Source organism: Symphodus melops (genome assembly GCF_947650265.1).
Source record: "Symphodus melops genome assembly, chromosome: 4".
NCBI lineage: Eukaryota > Metazoa > Chordata > Actinopteri > Labriformes > Labridae > Symphodus > Symphodus melops.
In genome coordinates this window covers 9,940,511-9,962,111 of record NC_136694.1, presented here as the reverse complement: position 1 = coordinate 9,962,111, position 21,601 = coordinate 9,940,511, and the positions used below count along the sequence as shown (strand labels likewise).

The window sequence follows — 21,601 nt, the reverse complement described above, 5'->3', positions numbered from 1 at the left end:
TGTAAGAAAAAGTGGAATATTATATATATATATATATATATATATATATATATATATATATATCATGTGAATTCATTATTTGTATTTAAAGCAAAGAAACTACATCGTCACACATCATCAAACTAGTTTAATTAGTTGAAACAAAATCAGGACATTTCATAACAACCATAGACGGGGTGTATACTGTTGATAGTTGGGGCCTTCAAGATCAAACCTGCTGGACATTTGAACAGTGTTTCTTTAACGTTCACATTACTCATGTCAGATATATGGCTTATGATTTCTCTACTTAGAAAAGTATGATTAAAAACATCAGTATATACAAGTACATTCATATTTACATATTCAAAAAGGTGTTAATCAGTTACATTGTTTTATATAAAAAAAATAAAAATAAAAAAAAAGGCTTGAGGCTGAAGAAAGGTACATGTTAGAGGACTCAGGAGTGTAAATAAACCTCAGTCTCTTTTGTTTTCTGAATGTCATAGAAGAAACTTTAGGACGAAACAATATACATATCAAACTCTTTTAGAAGTAAGACATCTGTAGAACTTTAACAAAACACTGTCCATCTTAATGTACATTAACGAGTGTACAGTGTCTCTCACACCCCGCTGTAGTGTCCTCAGAACAGAGACTAGGACTTGTTCTTATCGTTCTCTGCAGCTTTGACACTCTCCTTGGGTGTGTCATGTTTGCTTTCCTTTTTCTCCTGTCTCTTTTCTCTGCTTCTGCTCCTGTCTCGACGATCTCTGTCTTTGTCTTTGTCCCTTTCTCTCTCTCTCTCCCGGTCTCTGTCTCTACCCCGATCTTTCCCACGGTCTCTGTCCCTGTCGCGTTCCCTGCTTCTGGATCTGTCCCGTCTCCTCTCTCGCTCTCTGTCCCGTTCGCGCTCGCGCTCACGTTCACGTTCACGCTCGCGTTCCCGGTTTCTTGCTCTGTCGCGGTCATGGTCCCTCCTGTCAGAATCCCTAGCTTTGTCTTTGTCTCTTTCTCTGTCTCTCTCCCGGTCTCTCCTCTTATCTGTGTCTTGATCTCTGTGTCGCTCTCCCTCAGTTTCCCTGTGTCTCTCGCCCTCTCTCCCTCTGCTGCGCTCTCTCTCTCGGCTACGTTCCCGATCGCGCTCCCTTTCTTTCCCTCTGTCCCACTCTCGCTCTCTGCTCCACCGCTTGCTCTGGCTTCTGTCCCATGAGGGCCTGCCAGGTTGGGGGGCTTCCCGCTCTCTGTCCCTCCGTCGGTCATCTGACAGCTCTCGCGGTCTCTCCTCGGAGGGCTGTGGGGGAACAGGGGGAGGCTCCCTGTGCCCTCCTTCGAAGCGACTGAAACGCTCTCCGCTGCGGGGTTCTGAGTCGTCTCGGTTGGTGCTGCTCCTCCTCCTCATTTCGGGAGAGTGGCGGCGCCAGTGTTCGTCCCTGTGCAGGTCTGGACTGTGGGCTCCCATTCGACTTGGAGGAGCTAAAGGAGCCTCTGGAGGAGTGGGAAGTAGTGGACCACTATGGCGAACAGGTCTTAGCTCATCAGTGTGTCTATCAAAGCGGTACCGCTCTGATCCTCCAAAGCGCTGTGAAGGGTGGGGTCTATTCTCATGAGGGGGCGGACCTCTCGGATCGTCAAAAGATCCTCGATGCGGAGGGGAGTGCTGTCTGGAGCTCCCGTACTGGTTATGTGGGCTAAAGTGCTGTCCACCTATCTCACCACTAGATGGCGGGCCTCTTCTGTCCTCATACTGGTTCGGTGGAGGTCCTCGGTATGCTGGACCCTGACTGTCTTTAAACATATGAAGCGGGTTTGGACTCTGCTCCACATTTAGCTTAAATGAGTGCGAACTGTCTGTGTTATACTGTTCAGCAGGGCCTCGAGGTGGGTCTGCCATCGGGGGTTTGGCCCCGTGGTCACCATACTGTGTTTGCGGGGGGGCCCTTGGCCCTTGGAAGTGAGACGGAGGAGGGAGTCTGTTATCAAAGTGACCGGGAGGAGGCCTTGGGAAGGTCAGAGGAGGACCTCTGGATGCGGGGAAATTAAATGGTGGTGGAGGACTGGTGAATCTTGGAGGAGGTAAACTGTTCTGTGCATCAAACGCAGGGAGTGGCGGGGGGCCATGTGGGGGACCCTGCTGCACGATATGTTGAGGGGGGATTGAGGGGTCGAACATTTGAGGAGCAGGAGCTCTCTGGGCCATTGACGGGAACGGTGGTGGTAGTCCTCTGGGTGGCATGATGTTCTGGGGAACTGATCCAGGTTGGGACTGCTGATGCTGATGCTGGGGCGGCGGTGGTGGTTGCTGATTGCCCGGCCACTGGTTCTGATAGGGCGTGTATGCAGCTGGAGGAGGGCCATACTGCTGGCTGCTGCCACCTTGAATTGGTGGAGGAACATGGATGGGGGGAGGGGGGCCTGACAATGGAGGAATACTTTGCATTGGTGGAGGGACTGACATCGGCGGAGGCCTCAGTATCACATTTTGTCCCTGCATCAGGTGGGGAGGGGGGTAGTTGGACGGTGGTAGGATGTCCGCTGGCGGTCTGTACTCGCTGTCAAAGCCTGATGCTGAAATGTGACGTGGCATGTGGTGGGAGTCAACCATTGCTGTGCTCTGGGTGAGAACTGGGATTGTTGATGTCACTGTGGACGTGCGTGCGGGTTCATTATAATAACTCGACGGTGGCGTATCTTGACTGTTCTCCTCGTACTCTGAGTCCTCTCCAGCTTTTAAAATACTTGCAGCATTTGGCCAAATACTGTACATGTCCACTTCTTTCTCCGTCTTCATAGGCTCGGCTTCTTCTTCGCTTTTAACTTCTCTGTCATCCATGTAGTTGACCTCCATGTCGGGTTCTACCTCCTCCCCTAATAAAGGAATCGACACCTCTGTCTTGTTGGACTCCATAAATGGAAGCATGTCGCTTTTCACTTCCTCTTCAGGAGGCGCTGCCTCTGCGTCCTGTGAGGAGTCTGGGAGTTCAACTACGTGAGGCAGTGCAGGGGTTTGAACCGCCGGCGCAGAATCCACCGACAAAGCCGATGTCTCCTCTTTCTCTTCCGATTCTTCACTCAGTCCCCTCTCAGCCACGGCCTGTCGAGGATCCCTGCTCTGTCTCGGGTCTCTCTTTTGGTTGATCAAGGGAGCAACCGATGTTGACTTTACTAACTCTTCAACCTTTTTGCCGAGCTGCAGCAGCTGAGTGTTGGCCAAAAGGGATTTGGTGGGTTGAGCTAAGAGTGTGTCTGGAAGTGTCAGTGAGGTATCAGCTGTCCCCGTTGATACCGTCTGCTGTGATCCCAGTTTCTGGAATGTCTGATCACCAATCTTTTTCAGACTATCCAAGATCTTTTGTGGATCAGTAACGGGTTCTGTTGTAGCCTTAGCCTGGCCTGGAACCACCGTCTTTACATCTTCAAAAATGGAGTCATCCTCCGGGTCGTATGCCACGTCGTCCCCTACACTCTCATCCACCTCACACTGCTTTGAGACGTCAGGTTTGCTATCCACCACCACGGGCTTCTTAGGCACATTATAGCCCCTACTGGGGTTATACTCTTCTTCTGGATCGTATGGTCGGTCATCTTCGTCCTCTTCCACCTGCTCCTCTTTAGAACTCTGTGCATACTGCCGCACAATTGGGTCGAGCATTGTAGTGTGTGGGACAGAGAGTTCCCCTCCGTGATCAGAGGGAGAGTTGGAAGCCGAGTCGTGCTTTTTCTTTGAGAAAAGAGTGTTTAGGATAGTCTGCAGAGGAGTGGAAGCTGTTGCAGAGGAAGAGTTGGATGAAGATGGAGAGTCCTTGCCAGTGGTAGAGGATGTGGCTGGAGCTTTGACGGAGGACAACAAGGAGAGGACGGAGGAAGCAGTCACAGTGCTGTTCGAGGTCTCAGAGGAGCCGGTTGGAGGGGAGCCTGGAGGAGTTGTGCTGAAGGGGATTTCAAGGCTCTGCCGTGAGCTTCTGTCTGCTCGGACTGCAGGAGCGGACTTCAGAAGCCCAGCGTCCTCGGCGTCTTTGGTTTGAGTCTTGGACCGTTTTTCCTCCGTTTCCAAAGGAGCACCAGCACGCTTTTTGTCCTTCTGGCAGATCAGCAACCCCAAGAGGAGGTTTGGACGAGCTGGCTCAAGCCCTGCAGGACGGAACAAATAAGATTCTTAGGAGCATAAACTTTTCAACAAAACAGACAAAAAACAAACTATGAAACATTTTGATTGAGAATTTCTGACTTAAAAACCCAGGTGAAATGAGGAACAACAAAGAAAAAGGTCCCTCAACTCCCATGTATAGGAGTTGAGGGACAGTATTGGAACAGTAAAGCAAAAGTCAGCAATCTTTCCACATTTTTTTGTGGTTGAAAATGTTGATCAGTATTTAGTTTTACTTTATGCATTTGTAGGTATACTGTCAAATATTACCAAGAGACACTGAATCTGATCAAATCATTGCAATCATTCACTGACATTACTAAACTGCACCAAAAGCAGAGTCTGCAGTGGATGCTTTTTGAGAATAATATTTTGGGGTCATTTATTCTGTCGTGAAAAGTGATTTGGAAAAAAAATACCAGCCTGGTGAATAAAACCTTAACATCCTAGTTGTGAAATGTTTTTTATAATGAGGCTAGCAAATATTGACAGAAACCTCCTGCCTGTTGGACACTCCTTCAGTGACAGAACTTGCTGTTCTGTCTGTCTAAGCCTTCAGCTTACCAAATCTGTACAGTCATTCTGGTCGTGTTTACACGGTTGATGAAATCTCTGATGACCTTTTAAACAACTGATCAGAAGCTGATTCTTGATGTCAGATTACAGTGGTTCACCTTGTAACCATAAGAATTGATTGGCACGTTTGCTCACGGAAACTTTGTTGAAAAAGTTGTCAAAATGTGTTAATGTTCAAAGCAGTTCTTCAGAAACAACAGGCTGAGACTGGACTTAAATGGCACCAACCTGCGATGCAAACTCTCTTTATTAGAAATGTGATACAGAGCAGAGAAAACAGATGTCATATGTACAGAGGAGACTCAGCAAAGAGTGAGAGTGCCCCCTGCAGTACATACACAAAAACTCATTTCAACCTGGGTTCAAATGCAAAAGCTGATGCTATAAATATATATATATATATATATATATATATAAATATACTCACCACATACAGAAAGACAAACATTTAATTCACAAAATAAACTATATAAGCGTTCACATTGATCAGCACAATGTTCTATGTAGTGTTTCCCTGTAAATGCTTACCTGGCCCATCAAACGGTAAGAGTTTGGAGGGTAATGGGTCCTTTGAGCCAAGCGGGATGAGATAGAGGTCTTTGATGCGGCGGTTGTTGTTAGCCACCACGCCAAATCGTTTCCTGCTGCTGAAGTAAGAGAAGAGGGAGACGTATGCCACCTCCTCTTCCTCTGTGGCTGGGTGGAAACGGATCAGACACAGTTCCTGTAAACAAAGAAGGAAACACTTTATTAGTGATTCCAGACCTTCAAAATGGGTGTTGAGCTATTTCGTGCAATTCAACTCGTCTTTTTAACAAACCTTGGAAAGGGAGCCTTTTAGTTTTCCAACATAGTCCCACACCGTATTCGGAGATATGCGTCCACCAACATGAATGGTGTCTGGCAAATCCTGCACAACATTGACAGAACGATGGGTTACTCTTTTGCTTGATTTTATCCTAAAAACGTTTGCATTTAATGTTCTTCATGTTTAAAATGTAGTGCAATCTAAATAACTTAGAAGAAGTACTTACCTCTTTTAGGTGTTCAAAGGATCCTGACACCAGATAAGCCTTGGTCACAAACTTAGCTACAGACTGCATGTTGATAAATCCTTTCCAAATCTTCTCTTGACCATGGAGGAAGATTGCAGTCTCTCCCTCAGGAGGAGGCTCAGATGTACTGGAAAGACAAGACATATTGCTTCAAGACAAAAGCAGACATCAACTTCTTTTGCAACTGATAGAATTGCTTTTACAACAACATTTGACAAACGGGTAACTTGTGAGTCATGCTGAAATCAAGCACCTTGTTTTCGCAGGTTTGGACACAGCTGTTGAAGTTGGTGGAGCTGGAGGCATTGGCAGTGATGCTTTTGGTCCAACCTCAACAGCAGCACTGACAGGAGCTGGGAGTGGTTCTACAGTGGTGGTTATTGGTTTTTCTACAGGAGCAGTGTATGTTACAGTAACGGCAGAGCTGTGTCGGGCCATGCGTGGATCTCTCCGGGTGATGCTGACTGACGACACAGTTGGGACGATGGTCACAGGAGCCTGTGCCGGGAGGTCCTCCTGATACAGTTGTGACTGTGATTCTGGGGCCGATGGCTCCATGGTGGACTGGTAGGATGGAGGGATTGAGTGTTGGTAGGCTATGGGGTCTTGGTGCTGGTAAGCTATGGGGACCTGTGATTGGCTGGCAGGAGAAACGTCTCCTGACTTGGAGGAATGCAGCTCTTGTCTGGGTGACTTCATTTCAGGTTTCTTCATCAGTTTGGCCTTTTTAGCAGCAGGCTCATCTTCTGTCTTTTGACCTGTAGTGTAGATAGAAAAAAGAAAACTAAGAAGTTATCTTCAACAATAACTTTAACCATTCGTGCTGTAGACATTGGAGGAATACAACCCAGGCGCTACATATAAGCATCTTAATTACCTGTACATATTTTACAGTTAAGGTCGAATAGATGAGTCCTGTGTTCAGAAGTAGTGTCTTTTAGCATGTTACTGAAAATGTCAGGCATGTTCCCCTCCACAGCAGAAGGCTGAGTCCCAGCAGTAGTGGAGCCAGACTCATCTTGGTCCTGTCGACAGAAAAAATAAAATAAAAAAAAGCATCATCATTAAGTGTAGGTGTACTTAAACTAATAAACTTTTTTTTATGTACATCACATATAATTCGGTGGCAGGTTAAAAGAGTAGAGAATCAGGAAGAAGAAAATCAGGACAGTTGGCAAGATGACTAAATCGGAGCACCTTTACACTTGTCTTTTTTATTTTTCTAACAGTTCGTGTCGGCCTAATCAAGCAAAGGTGAAAAAATTCAAAGTGGGAAAGTTGAAAGACAGCATGCCACCACTTACTGCAGCAGAAGCCATGCGAGCAGATGAAGTGGTGGTAGAGATACATACATCTGCGTCAGATGTTGGTGGAGCATCCTCCATGTCCATGCTATGTGAACCCGAGTCATGCCTGTTCCCCTGTTTTAAAGGCAGCGAATGCATCCTGGAGCTGGGAGAATGGGCCTGCAGAAGACAACCATATCCAGATGTCAGCCACCTCAAGTATCTTGTAGACAAATTTGTTTGAATAAAACTCAACGGGGAGCTCTGTGAAACTGCAGCAGGCTCCGTGCGTAGTAAGTAGATGGGGGGGGGGGGGGGATGTACCTGTGGAGCCTCGGACTTCCGCCACTCAGAAATCTCTTTGGAAAGCAACTCTTCAGCACTTAGTCTCACCAGTCTGAAGGGACTAACCTCACCACCCACCACCCTGTAGAACAAGCCCTGAGACAAACACAAGACAGCATTTTAACATGTCAGCTTCAAGTGAACACGAGACACAAATGCTTGTCATGCTGAGCGGATCGCCTCTAAATGCACAAATAACGACAAGTTGTGAACTTGTCAACAGGCCAAAGTAAAAGTGTGCTGACTCACTTTGTTTTTAGGATCTTTCAGGTTGAACATCAGAGATCTGTATTTGTTCTTGTACTTGCTGTCAGTGCTAAGGCAGAGGTTGAACATTTCCTTTTCAATGGCTACTGACAGCCTTCCCACCTCGCTTTCAGTCATCTTCAAATCATCACTGTCGCTCACCCTGGTGACAAAGGAACAGAAGAAATGGTGTTTTTTTTCCTCCAAGTTTGTTATGTAGATAAATGGTTTTGTGGGACTCTTACCTCTTAAAGAGGATGTCTGTCAGTGAACGTCGGATGTTTTGCCTCATCTGGTTGTTGGGTGGAGGTGGCATGGGGGACGCTGAAGCAGCTGGGTGTGAAGTTCTAGAAGAGGAGTGATGGGAGGAACCGGAAGAAACTGAAGACGGGACTCTTGAGGATGATGTAGACTTAGTATGTGATGGAGCCTCCTTTTGCTGTGGCTGCTTCTTAGGAATGGTGAAGTTGGACTTGGTGACTCTCAGTGCTCCAGTGACATGGATCGGACCTGGAGGAAAGGGAGAGGGGGCCGGAGACGAGCCTGGTTTCTTTGATCTTGTTGTGGTTTTACTTGGTGGTGTTACAGGTCTCTTAGATGCCTTGGAGCTCGTAGTCTGAGGGGACGGCTTTTTACCCTTCGGGGAAACCTTGGCTGCTTTACTGGTCGGGGTCTTCTTGTTTCGTTTGACCGGTGTTCGTGTCGACTCTGGTTGAGATTTCTCTGGAGTCGAGGCTGGTTCCTTTTCCTTCTGATCCTTCTCGCTCTGCTTCTCTTCTTTGGGAGGAGCTGGAACCCAAGCACAAGATCAAATCTGTAAGAATATGCCTTCATTTACCTTCTCGGCAGATGTAGAGTGGCAGTGTTACTCCACCGATGCAAATGCATACATTTAATCTATAATTCAGACTACAGTACAAAGGAAAAGCAATCTTCTCTTTTAAGAGAACAATTCTAAACTACACAGCTGATAGTCACATTTAAACAATGAAGCCTTCACTCATAACTTGCCATCACATTGTGTAATAAACATGAGTGGACAACATGGCAGCACAAGGACCCCTCTTTATTTTAGGCAGCTACCATGTGCTGGCTTTTTTTTCCAGGTCCATTTGGGAAGTAAGTGTTTCCTCCCCAAACATCATTTGGTTTAAGTGATCTCCATGGGTAGTCTGCAAGTACCTCATAAGACAGCAACTGGTGCAAACGTTTACGGTCAATTACAGATGAGCAGTTAGTAGAAGAAAAACTGCAAGGTTTGCTCAATGAAACGTCACATACAGCACCCACCATTAAGTCAGTGGCTTTAACTTTTTAGCCCACCTTTTCCACTTCAAGGGGAAAAAAATCTTCAGTTCCTTTCTAGGAATGAAGCGTGAGATCAAAATACAAAAATGATTGCTAAAGATAAAGTTAATCTGCATTCATCATCTGAAGCTTAAAACGACCCAGTGTCAATATAACCACTTTAAAAAAGTCTCATGATCGATTAGGTGCAGAAGTAGTAGAAATATTACTATTTATTTTTCTGTACAGAAAATGTTAGAACAAGTGTGCACCAATGAAAACCCACACTTGGCTATTGTATTCTCAAAAGTGTCATCTGTAGATGATACTGCATCAGGTCATCATTTAAAGGTTGCATGTTAAAGCTGCAATAATAGAAGCACTTCACCCACTTCCACACATCCACTCACTAAAACACTCAAACTTCTGTCTTATGGATGGAGACCCAAAACAGCAAAGTCAACACACTTCTGAACACTGTCACAAGAATCATTTTATCAAACAGCAAGACAGAGGCTATGAAAGAATGAATCAATGCACCATAAGTTTCCCATTTAGTGACTAGAACACATCAGCGTTCCTACTGATCCTCTGCCCTGAGCTAGTTCATTAACTCAAGATAAAAAACCCTCATCAGTAGATGTTTTAATTCTGATGTAGCAAAGGCAAAAGAAAGTTAAGTTCCTTCATTTCAATTCAACCAATGTTCTACAAACATCAGGTCTCATGAGTTGCAAAATGTGTAAAAAAAACAAAAAAGAAAACTTTTGAGCATGATGTCCCTCTTCTGAATGTGTGTGATTAGCCAGGTCTTCAGCTTCCATCTTCTACTTGGCTATTCACAACTTCACTGCAGCAGTATCTCCAGCTGGTCTGGTCTCTGCCGCAGAGCTTCGGTCTTCATGCTTTTCACCATCAGGGGCGCTGAGGAGGGCGGGGGTCTTTGGGTGGGTGGGGGTGGGGGGGTGTTCAGGTCTCCATGGTGTGTAGATGTGAGTTGAACACACTTGTCCACTTTACCAGTTATGAAATCAGAAATCCTACACCCAGCCAACACTGCTCACATAATCAATCGAGGCATCCTATAATCTGTGATATCACCTTTTATTTTAAAGCCAGTTTCCCACCAGAAGAGATGCATCAAATTCAATATGAAAAAAACTTCAGTCTGTTCTACACAAACTTGATGGCAGAAAAAAAAACAACTCAAGGTTGCTGACATGATCCGTCTCAATATGAGCTTTGTTAGCATCATCAGTCCACATAAACATGGGGTAATTCTGAGACACCTACCTGGTGAAGAAAGGGAGGATAGAACCTTTTGGGTCAAGCAGAGGTCTCCCCCTTACACGCGTGGAGACTAGTGCATGTACTTTTGAGCCACATGTATACACTGAGTAGCATCAGCCAATTCATTGCATCTGAAAGCTAAAAAACACTCCTGTGGACTCTTGTCCTTCTTCTGTCTCAGCCACAACTCCTGTCCAGGTTTCATCAGCCTTGAATTAGTTTGAGGCATTCAAAACGAGATACTCCAGCTATTCAATATTGCACAAATGAAGTAAATCAGACTTAAAGGATGGAACTTAATTCAGCAGAGGCGTTACGTTTGTGCAGTTTGGGTCTGAATAAAAGACACCAGCTGAATCCTACATTTCCCATAATGCATGGGAAACCGTTTCAAACTCTTAGCACCGGGAATTCCCTTCAAATTCCGGTCTTGGTTAACAGCTCCGAATCTCTTTTACTTGTCGTCTTAAAGCCGAGAGAGGCCTGATGACATCATCGTTGAGTTATTCAGTCATTGTGAAAAACTCTTCACATTCAAATGCTTTGTGTCAGTGCAAACTGTGGACGGCCTCCTTAAAAGCAAGGTTTACTGGATGATTGGATACTTACCCCAAGCCAAAAGTAACACTTACCTTTCCAAAGCTGCAACTATTTCACAGTAATAAAATCAAAAACACTGTGCAAATCATTTTAGAGTCTAGCATACAGCCAAGTTCTTCTCCAAAGCACTCATGTTGTGTAGATCATTTCTAAAAAATATGTCAGAAACATAGGACCCACATTCATAACTGAAGAACAATGTGGTTTCAACAACAAGCCAAGACCTTTAAAGAGATACATACACTTTTTGTTTAACACTGTTGGTGATATGGGTGTAGTCTTTTCTGGTGTTACTGCAATGTAATTATGGTCGCTGGACCAGGACGCAGTGGCCGGCGGGGGCGGTTGTTCCTCAGCATGCTCGTCTTCATCGTCCTCATCTGGATCAGTAGTGTGATCTTCCTCACTGTCGGACTCCTCCTGGCTCTTCTTCCGTGTCTTCTTACCACCAGCACCGCTCTTCTGGATAGACAGGAAGAGACATGAAATCAAGTGTGTAAGTAACAGAACTCAGCAGGGATTATTTGATCCTTAAAAAAATAAATAGATCCCTCAATGAGAACAGGACAATCTCATTTGAGATGTCAAAGCTCTGCATGCTTTGTTTTTGGTGACCACTATACCCTATTGTGCTAAGTATAAATAACATCTTTACAGAATAGCTGCAGCAGAGTGAACTGGCAGTGTGTTTCCCTGGCAGGCACGTAGCAGCTGAGCTTATAATTGGACACATTACAGTGAGAAACATCCAAATTCATCTTGGCAGGTAATGCTTCATGCTAGCAGTGGGCAACAAAGTTCTTCACAGGAGGACCCAGAATAATATATATAAAAAAAAAAAACAGGTTCACAATTTTTGAGTTCTCTTCAAGTACGCTCTTTACGTCTCAGGATAAATAAAAGATCTTTTCTTCAGTAGAAGTCTTTTGCTGCAGATTTGTTTCATTCTCAATGAAAAATCAATTTTCCTCAACATACATATTCCTTTAAGATGTTCAAAGAGTGAGGCATTCTGGGTGGTTGGCTTACAGTCTTCTCCAGCTCTATAAGGGTTAACCCCACTAATGTCCTTAGAACCAATAAGACATGGACCATGACATGTGCAAAGTTAACTCTTGGGTGTTGTTTAGTGGACTATCTGTTGTTATCGGGCTTCTGGACTAATTAAAGAAATTAACTACATGAAGAACTTCAGGGTGTGTTGTTAATGCAGCTCTGCAAGGTCAACATCTATTTTCAATGATTATCTATGCAAGAGCAGATAACAGGAACTTACATTTATCTAAACAAACCGTCTGCAAACAAGTTCATCCATTTGGTATGTACACAATGCTATCTACATTTATTATCAATAGCCACATTTATGTGCATTTTCCCTTATTAATTCACCTGCAAACACTGAAGAGTCTTACAATGGCATTGTAGCCACTGAACAATTTCCCATTCATGCAGTCACCACATGCTCTCCAGGGCTGGGGGGAAACCTGCAGCCTTACTTGCAGTATTTGTTTTCATCACCGACATGATATATTTAAGCTTGTAAAGTAAGTCATGGTGTCCAATCAGATTGTTCTGTTCATGGAGGCCCGTTGTTAGTTTCAGTTGCATGCATTGTTTTCGTCCTAAAAACTATCCGGTGGGAAGGATGATTTCCTCGTTGAGCCTGATCTGAGACTCTGTGCTTCACATTCTCCGTCGCAGCTTTAGCATCAGTACTCTCACCCTGTTAAACGTGAGTCAGCTCTGATGGCTCCATGATAACCAACACAGTTTCTTCCTTAGGGATACATTCTGACCCAATCAACTGCTGGTGACCATTTAAAGAAAAGACTTTCAAGTGGGTTTAAAGCAGCAACAACACTACCACACATCCAACCTGCTTTTCTTGTGACATGGTTTCAAGTAGGAGTTGTCTTAGTTTCTTTAACAACCTTAAATGTGTGTTAATGTCAGTGTTGTGTTTTTTTTTTTTTGCAGTCACAGAAGCATTGCCATAAAACATCATTTTAATGAAGTAATACAAATGTCAATATTGAAGCACTTAGATTTAAAAACGTTCGTAATCCTGGTGACGTCAGAGCTATTCACCAGCACTAACAGGAAAGTCGTCGTCCTCAGGTGAGCGCCGCATAAGAATCTCTTTAAAAATCAGTTCAAAAGTCAACAGACAGTAAAATACAGCTCAGGAATGATCTCTACGATGACATAAAATGACTCTTACGGTTCTCAAACACAAAAAGGTCTCAATAAACTCTTGAGGAATTGCTTTCGCTCTACAGTAACTGTTGATTTATCATGACTTCTTCTCGCGCCGCATTACTACTAATGGAATCTGCATGAACATTTGGTTTTCACGGGGAAAGCAAAGGGCATGATCATTACAAGTGGCCCGGGTTACCTTTGGTGTAGGCATGGTTTTCTCAGCCTTGGCTTTTTCCTTCGGCTCCTTGACGTCAGTGATGGACTTCATGGTCGCGGCGGCGTGACTCAGGATGCAGTCGTTGCCGCAGTACACCGAGTCCGGCTGGGCGTTATTGTCACAACCAGGCCCGATGCATTTAGGAAGAGCCGAATCCTCGTCTGGCTGCTCGCCGGTTGACGTCGTCTTCACCTCCACATTCGAGGCCACTTTCTGCTCCGTGTCTGGGTGTGCTTTCGGCTCTGTCGTGGGTGCTGCCTTTTTGTCCACAGTGGGTACTGATTTATGGTCTGCCTTTCGATCAACTTGCTGCTGAACAGCCTGTCCCAAGTCAGCACACAATTATATTAATAGCTAACGATGGCAGAGTAGCAGGGTTTGTTTTTTTTCACAAGACAACTTTTTGGAAAATTTCTACGCTATTTTATTGATAGCAAAAGTGATCGAAAAATAACTGAAGCAGCTGGGCTCCACTTTTTAGCTACATGCTTTCTATTAAATGTATATATTTTAAGGGAAGAAGCTTCAATTTGGCCCAAGAACAAACTGTATATAGCATAAAATAGTTATCCACAGCATGGTAGTAACATTAGAAAGTCAGGACTAGCAGCTCCTTCAATCACAGCACAGAGACACAGAAAGTCGAAACACTTCAGCTGAAACCTACCGGCTGAAATATCTTTATCTTCTTCTTCCCCGTTGGATTAGTAGCTTTCTCTATCCTTCCTTTGATGCCCTGGTCCTCCGCTCCAGCAGATGTGGAGGATGGAGGCATCGCCTGAGCAGCTGTCAGACTGGCATCGGCGTGAGTTTTGTCATTGGCTGCAGAGAAAGTGGAAGCAGAAACGGGGTGTGCCACATCGGCTCGGGGCCTTCCGATCTCTGGATACAGATTGGACGTGGCAGGTCGGACCACCTGGTTTTTTTTAACTGTGCAGTTAGGACAGATGTAGTCTTCCCCGTTTCTCTCCATCAGGCGCCCCCGGGCCTCGGTGATGCCCACGCAATCTCCGTGGAACCATTCCTCACAGCGATCGCAGCAGATCATGAACCTTGAGAGTGGAGAAAAAAAAAAAGAAAAAAAAAAACAGAGGCAATTCTTGAAAGTTATGCTCAATTGATGCTCCTGTGTGGCTTTCTCCTCGTGTGGAGGTAGTGGATGACCACAACATGACTAGAAGTTTCCCCGTGTTTGTTGCTACTTGCTTGACAACTAGAAAAGATACCAATAAAACTTAAAGGTCCCATATCCTGCCCTTTTTGAGGTTCATGTATCTTATTCATGTGCCAACTAAAGTACGTTCACCGGTGGTAATGTTGGATAAAAATGTCTGTTTTCATCTACTTCCGCTCTCATCTGCCTGTGTTTGTAACGCTCTGAATCCCCCACCATCAGGGTCCCTACGTGAGCCTAGTCTGATCTGATTGGTCGGCCGTTCTGCTCTGTTGTAATTGGTAAGTCGCTCAGCACGGATGTCACATTGATGTGCAGCATGAGCTTGGTCTTGCTACAACGAGCCAATGGGCTTGAATCAGTGATATCACATTTCATTTGTAGGGGCTAGGGACCGAGCGTTACATGCAGCTACTGCTAACATGAGGACGTAGGAGGAGAATGAAATTGTGCACATGTTCCTCTTCATGCACAAGACACCTGGAAAACACTAAAGAACATATAAAACCAGAACAACAAGAATATGGGACCTTTAAAAATGACGAGCTCCAATTCAAAGTGGTTAAGTTTGTAAAATAGGCATAACGCATTTTACTATGAACAACACGTAGAACGCCTCTATTTTGATCACAGGGGTACGAATGATGTTCAGAAAGATGAATCACCTCTTGTTGTGTTTCTGACGGCAGATGCAGTACAATGCATTGGGGTCATATCCTCCATCGTCCGACTCCATGGATGATGAAGACGAGGACGTCGAAGAGTCGTCCTCGTCATCGTTCTCCTCTTCGGTCTGGTGCTTCTGGATCTTTCCGACCATCAGGGTGGTTTTGGGCTTCACAGGAGCGGCGTTCTTACCGGCGGGTGAAGGAGCGTTGCTTTTAGTCACTGCCCTCTTTTTATTGATGTAAGTTCTCATGGGGCCACGTTTTACCATCTCTGCTGCACTGTCCTCGTCACTCTCTTTGTCGCTGTCCTCCTCGGACTCCTCTTCGTCATTTTTGTCTCCGTCTTCTCTCCCCTCCTCCTCGCTGAAGCCCGTCTTCTCAGAGTCCTGCTCTGGTTGACGCTGTGCTGCGCTGTTGTCCCCCACATCTTCGCAGTTCCGACAAGTCTTTTCATCTTTTTTCTCCATTAACTGCTCTTTGTTGTCCTCCTCATTCTCAGAACTTCCCTCATCTTTGGCCGCGTCTCCGCCGCTTCCTCGGGTCTTCCTGCCACCGTGGGTCTTCTGTTGGGTCGGTTTCCTCGCGCCGCTTCTGGTCCTCCTCTCTGGAGACTCTACCTTGTCCTCCGCCGCCTTGGCGTCGGCGTTGCCGTCAAAGCTGGCCTCTGAGGCGGTCTCTGCATCGGTTGGGGTTTGGGAAGGAGGATCTCCACTTTCCACGCTGGGCGGGGCGCTCCTTCTGGAGCCTCTCTTGGCGGTCAGGAGGAATTCCTCCAGTTTGTCGGTCCGCTTCGACTGCCTGCCACTGCGGCGCACAGGACAGCGGTTCTCGGGACTGTCGATGGCCGCCTCCACTGGCATCTCTCTCTTTGCAACAGTGGACTGTCGGAAACCCCAAGTCTTTCGAAATTCACAGTGGCCCTTTGGAGATTGAGCTTGCTCGGCTATCACTTCATAAGCCACGGCCTCATTTTCAGGTTCTTTACCGGGGCTTTTCTCCTCTACGAAACCTGTGCATGAACAATCAAACAAGGCAAGATGAGAACATTATGGCGGGCAGTAAGAGAGCAACACAGACAAGATGCTAATGATTAGTTTAGAATCAAGTTTACAAGTCAACAAACTCCAAAATGAGTTCTTCACATTGATCTTGACTTACCCTACTTTTCATGAACATTTAATAATTAATGATCACAGCCCAAGCACACAATTTGTGTTACTACATCCCCCCCCCCCCCCCCTTATTTATTTATGCAGGACTAGGAGCTAATCCAATGTACCTTGACAGCTGCTATCCATACGTTCCTGGCTCTGCTCTGGCTCAGGGGCTAGAGAGAGCTCAGGGCTCACTGTCTCATCCATAGATGGAGTCAATCCCTACTTTCAAACTGAACGTCTACAGAGGAGCACAAGAAACAAGCTATAAGTCACTCCTTCCAGCTCAGCATCTGACAAACACTGAAGGCTGCAAGAACTTCATTCATGAGGCAGCGCTGGGATCACTGCCTGTCAGGACACAGATATGCACATGTAGAGGTACAACACAGTCTTACTCAAAGGTTACAAAGAATGGACGCTCGAATGAGATTACACTCATCTGCTCAACACTGCGACCATGAATGCAGAGAAATGTACACAAAGACATGAACAACAATGACGTGCCTACCGAGTGTGGCTCTCAATTCTCCACTCACTTCAGCTATATTCTGTTATCATATTCTACTATATTGCATTGCATTAGCCTGGCTGAATCAAGAGCCAATGTGAGCTTATTTAAAAGCTGGATTTTCCACACTTAGATGCTTGCTGTTAAGTCTCAAAGAATGTGTATAGAAATGAAACACATGCAGCTTATTTCAGGATCATCATGTCAATGAGGAACAAAAATCAAGGACACGTAGTGTAGACTTTACTGGGGGGATACGGGCGCGCTCATGATGATCGAGTCTTTTGGTCCCCTCTGCTGAATAACAACGCTGTTATCCCACAGATCAGATTTATTTACATTTTAACAAGGGTCGGGTGGGAATTTCACCTCAACTGAAAGTTTGGAAGAACATTTCTTTTCTTATGTAGAACTCATCAGCATCTGTCGACAGTCACATCAAATTAAGAAGGCTTAATTCAAATATATTACAACGTTTATGTTGGACTTTCTACATTGATCGAGAAAAAAAACAATCTTTGAGGACATGTTTCTGTCCTGGGATTGGATTAGAGCTGGAATGCTCAGAGGATGTGCATACGCCTCAAAGGGTTGTTCAACATTGACAAGCCTTATTGATAATGACACTGGTATTAATATCAATTTGAGAAATAATTATCCAGGCCAAAGAACTCGTCCATTCTTGATTCTCAAGGTCTTATTTTGCTGGGTTTTTCACTTAATGTAAGAGCACAGCTTGTCTGGTTTACTGATTCACTTGTTGTGCTTTCACACTTGCAGAGCTTTATGCGTGAATGCAAACAGTCCCATTTTTCAGGAGGACTGTTCCCTGCCTCCACCCTGGTATTTTGTGGGCATTAAGTCAGAGTACTAACGAAAGAGCCGAGGGGAACAAACCGGCAAAGAGAAATCATTACGCAATACGAACATACACTCAAAGTTCGGAGTCGGTTCGCAGTATGTCGTCATTTCGGTCTCACTGAATACGTCCTGCTGCCTTCACACATCAGCTCATGCGAACTTCAAGTGGTTAGTTCACCTGGGGTCTTGGTGGGAAAAGATCTGGGTTTGGACACAGTTCAAAAACGGGACAGGCTGCGGTGACACTAGCGGCTCATCCGACAACATCAGGAAGAGTTCAGGAGTTTGGTGCACGTGTCACCAGCTATCCTGTGCGATGACTCTTCTGAGCTTCTGTATCATCACACACCCACCATGTTCACTCGCAACGCCTGGTCTGAGTAAAGGATTCGATTGGCTGAGTAGCATCACGTGTGACAGTTGAATGCATTGGTCTGTGTGCCGCTGAAATCGCTGCACTGATAGAAACCCCTGGCCCATGTAAACCAGGGCGCGTATAAGATGTGCTTGGACCAGAATCCACCACGCGGTCATGTCCGTCATTGACTTGAACCCAGCTTTGTTCTTTCTGTGCAGACGCCGCCCTAACGCGAGCCCCCCCCCCCCCAACAAGAAAGGCGTGAGATACAACTTCATGTGCACGTTTCACGGTCAGCAGCACCTGTTCCTACAGAGGGGAAGTTAGCGTCAAGACACGAGTTTGTCTGAGCCCATTATCATTTGCTGTTCTACTATGTCCCTCGGGCTTCTTTAATAAGGAATGTGGGGGAAACATTTTCAATACCAAGCAGACTTTTGTTCTCCCACACGTGAATAACTCATAGTGCAGACACATGATAGATGGTGTGTCTGTGATTTGACTGGGGGCCGTACCAGTGGCCTGACATGTGCAGGGGTGGCTAAAGGATCATTATGTATTTACTAAGGCTGTCAAATAACACATCAACTCTGAATAATTATTGAGAGAGAAATAATGCAGCTAAAGAAATGAGGCTATTTCATTGAAGTCTGACGTCATGTCACTGATCATGAAACTGTGAACTGGATAAAAAACAATTCAAAGATCGTTTGGCTGTTATTTATTTTCCATTCAAGACGACCATCCAGGGATGATTTAATAAGTCTGTCTTCCCTCAAACTCTCCTCCCACGTCTGCTTGCCTCTATACTGACACTTTTCTTTCACTAACCAAAAGAATAATCAATAGAATACTTGATTAATAAAATAAATGATGACTGGAGCCCTAAGCAAGACCCAACAGTCTGACTTTAAGTGTTTTTACACTGCAGGTCACAAAGCTGTGTGGATGTGTTACACAACCAGCACAGGGACGCAGACATAAGGAGGACCTGAGGATACATGGCTAGCATGGCTAACATTAGCTACACAAACCAATTCAACATTATTCACTCAGACACTGGGATCATTTGTTTCACCATGTTAAATAAAATTTGGCCAAATGTGAATGTTTTCTTATTTATGGGCAGTTGTGCAATAACATGTTGATCCTTATATGCACTGTGTGCATGATACAGTTTATACAGACTCACATCTCGAAGTTATTGGCTCTTTTTAAGTTTTCTTCGATGCAGATGTTTCTATTTTCACATCTTATTTAGTTTTTGCACGGTGTGATTTTTCTTCTGCGTTGCTGCTGTAACCCTGTAAATGTCTCAGTTTGCTTGTCTGAATTTAAATGCGTTTAAAGGTGGATTGTCTGTGTTCAGGTCAGCGAGACCGTCTAGATGTTCAGTCTTTCGCCGTTTGGTGCATTGGTCAACATTTATTAGGAGTCAGATGTTTTTTTCAATGCAACTAATTAAGTGAGTAATATCAGATAATAAGGCAAGCATCTTTATGTTTCATTAAAGTATTAAATCCATAGGCCTATGTGACATTTATGTTTTCAAAATACAAGAGAATATTTGCACATACATTTGCTGTATGAATAATTAATGAGAGAAAAGTTGGAATGAAAAGCAGACATCCAAGTTAAATCATTTCATACTAAACTCAATCATGTCCAGGAACACATCAGCTAATCTTTAATAGTATAGCACATAACCAGTAGCTTGTGTCTTTACCTGCAGTTCACAGTAACAGATCGCTTCTTAAAACATAACCACGTCTCTTCAGCAGGGATCATTGGTTCTCGTACGTGTTAGAAGGATCTGCCAGAGGAGAAACACAGGTAAGGATAAGAGTACTGAACAGTTCCCAGAAAGCCATCCATCAGTTACCCTGAGATTTTAACTCTGTGTGATTGGTGAAAAACATCAGATAAATGTGAACTTTATTTCAGGGATGATCCAGTGTATTGGCCGATAATGGCCCTTTTGATAGACATCAGCAAATGTGGCACAAACCAGCGTATAAATGCTGTGCCACTGGCATCTAGTAAAACTATCTACTGACTCAAGAGAAGAGGTGTTTAATTGGTCAGATGGAGTCACATGTCTGACAAATGTTTTAATTCCAGAGAAAATAGTGGGAATCGTATATCAGAAGAAGTCATGAAACAAATATCCGTATCACAATTGGCTAAATTGTTATTTCGACAGTTTCATCTTGTGTGAATGTAATCCTGAACGTGCCATTTAGAGGACGTCACAGTCTTAAAATATCTCACATGGATAGCAAAAAGGATGAAACGAAATGATTGAGGGATAGCTGCATGTCACATTCATATCCAGGGAGCATGTTTGCACAGATACACGGAAGGTGATTCAAACTGGATTCATACATCGATATGATTGCAGTCACGACACCGTGCCACGTGACAGAGACAAACACCTGTAAAGGTGGGAGTGGCGCGCGACGAAAATCAAAAACCATGAGTCCAAACAAAGCGACTAAATCAACTATCTTCAAGAACTATATCAAACGAAGCTGTTAATTAAAACTGAGGATTTTAAAGTTATTTAGGTTGCATGATGAAGAGAACCTGAACTGGGCCCGTTACCGCATGGTTTAAACGCTCTCACGACCATACATTTTAACATGTTAATTGTTAAATTAGGTATTTTTATTTTTTTTTAAAAACACGATGGGTCATGTAGAATATAAGTAAGTCCACAGCGACTCTCTGCAACACACACAAGCCAACGATGTCCGCAACCCGCTAGCTAAACAGCAACGTTGAACCTGTGCGTTAGTCTGTTAGCAAACTGGACCATGCTGTGATGATACGAGTTATTTGGCGGAGCGCACATTAAAAACTCACCACATATCCAACACGTGTTCTTTGGATGTTTCGCCCCCTCTTCTTTTCGTTTTTACTTGGGTGCAACAACGAGCTTAACGTGCACAGTTTGCTAGCAAGCCGGGCTAAAGCTTAGCAACCACGAGCACGAGCAAGCTAACGAAAACGCCGTCAACATTAACAGATTACTAATAAATGCCGAATATTCGACATCCTGTCGATAGCAAGGGTGCATATTTACGGAACTAATGTGAGTAAGTAGAATAAAAAGCGATAGTTTTGGCTGGATATACAACTTCATGTTCTACACGGCTCAACGGCCTGGAGCAGGACAGTAACAGTAGTTAGAATAAACCCCGAAATTAAAACATTTAACTCATTTAAAACCCGTACGTTAATGTTATCTAGAGAAAGGTCGTTGCATCCTACCCACCTCAACGCTAGAAATGCCGATGATATGTCCTCGCTCCTCGGTCAATCCTCCATTTTCCATTCCCGCTGGAGCTAACTGACTGCGGCAGATGGCTGACAGTTTACTAAACGTGTAATGTGTCTACAGCGCCCCTACTGGCCGGGAGGGTCAACTCCTCAACTCAAACCCTGCAATAAAACCTAACTGCGCAGCTCTCTAACACAGCCCACACTACAGAAACAATTCAGCTGGCTACAAACAACTACCGAGAGCAGGAGGAGACCTTACCTACCATTGAAATACAATGTATAAAATATATTTCAGACAAGTACATTTGATGCAGGGAACATCAGCATGACGTTTTATAATTGGTATAATAGATAGCAGTT

The 21,601-nt window shown here is 44.6% G+C and overlaps 1 protein-coding gene across 4 annotated transcripts; it reads right to left on the bottom strand.

The window, feature by feature from the left end:
* Positions 1 to 110: 110 nt before the first annotated feature.
* On the bottom strand, positions 111 to 21,425 carry dido1 (death inducer-obliterator 1). Of its 4 annotated transcripts, none has more exons than XM_079340955.1 (17): positions 21,234 to 21,424; positions 19,683 to 19,769; positions 16,352 to 16,467; positions 15,070 to 16,081; positions 13,898 to 14,282; positions 13,210 to 13,551; positions 11,054 to 11,273; positions 7,880 to 8,423; positions 7,638 to 7,797; positions 7,368 to 7,484; positions 7,062 to 7,223; positions 6,635 to 6,782; positions 6,011 to 6,515; positions 5,737 to 5,884; positions 5,523 to 5,612; positions 5,231 to 5,426; positions 111 to 4,110 (listed from the first exon to the last, which is right to left on the bottom strand). In XM_079340955.1, the coding sequence occupies exons 3-17, from the start codon at positions 16,431 to 16,433 to the stop codon at positions 638 to 640; spliced, it is 7,584 nt and encodes a 2,527-aa protein (XP_079197081.1). In that variant the 5' UTR covers positions 16,434 to 16,467; positions 19,683 to 19,769; positions 21,234 to 21,424; the 3' UTR covers positions 111 to 637. The 4 variants fall into 4 exon arrangements, with proteins under 4 accessions (XP_079197081.1, XP_079197083.1, XP_079197082.1 ...); XM_079340957.1 differs by having other exon boundaries at positions 7,110 to 7,223; XM_079340956.1 differs by having other exon boundaries at positions 11,054 to 11,270.
* Between the last annotated feature and the right edge of the window lie 176 nt (positions 21,426 to 21,601).

Coding starts and splice junctions, on each gene's coding strand:
- dido1 (XM_079340955.1), bottom strand. CDS start 16,433: ATGGATGAGACAGTGAGCCCTGAGCTCTCTCTAGCCCCTGAGCCAGAG. Junction 13,552..13,897: donor AGATAAAGATATTTCAGCCG/GTAGGTTTCAGC, acceptor GACTTGGGACAG/GCTGTTCAGCAGCAAGTTGA. Junction 4,111..5,230: donor CTTACCGTTTGATGGGCCAG/GTAAGCATTTAC, acceptor TCCGTCCTGCAG/GGCTTGAGCCAGCTCGTCCA.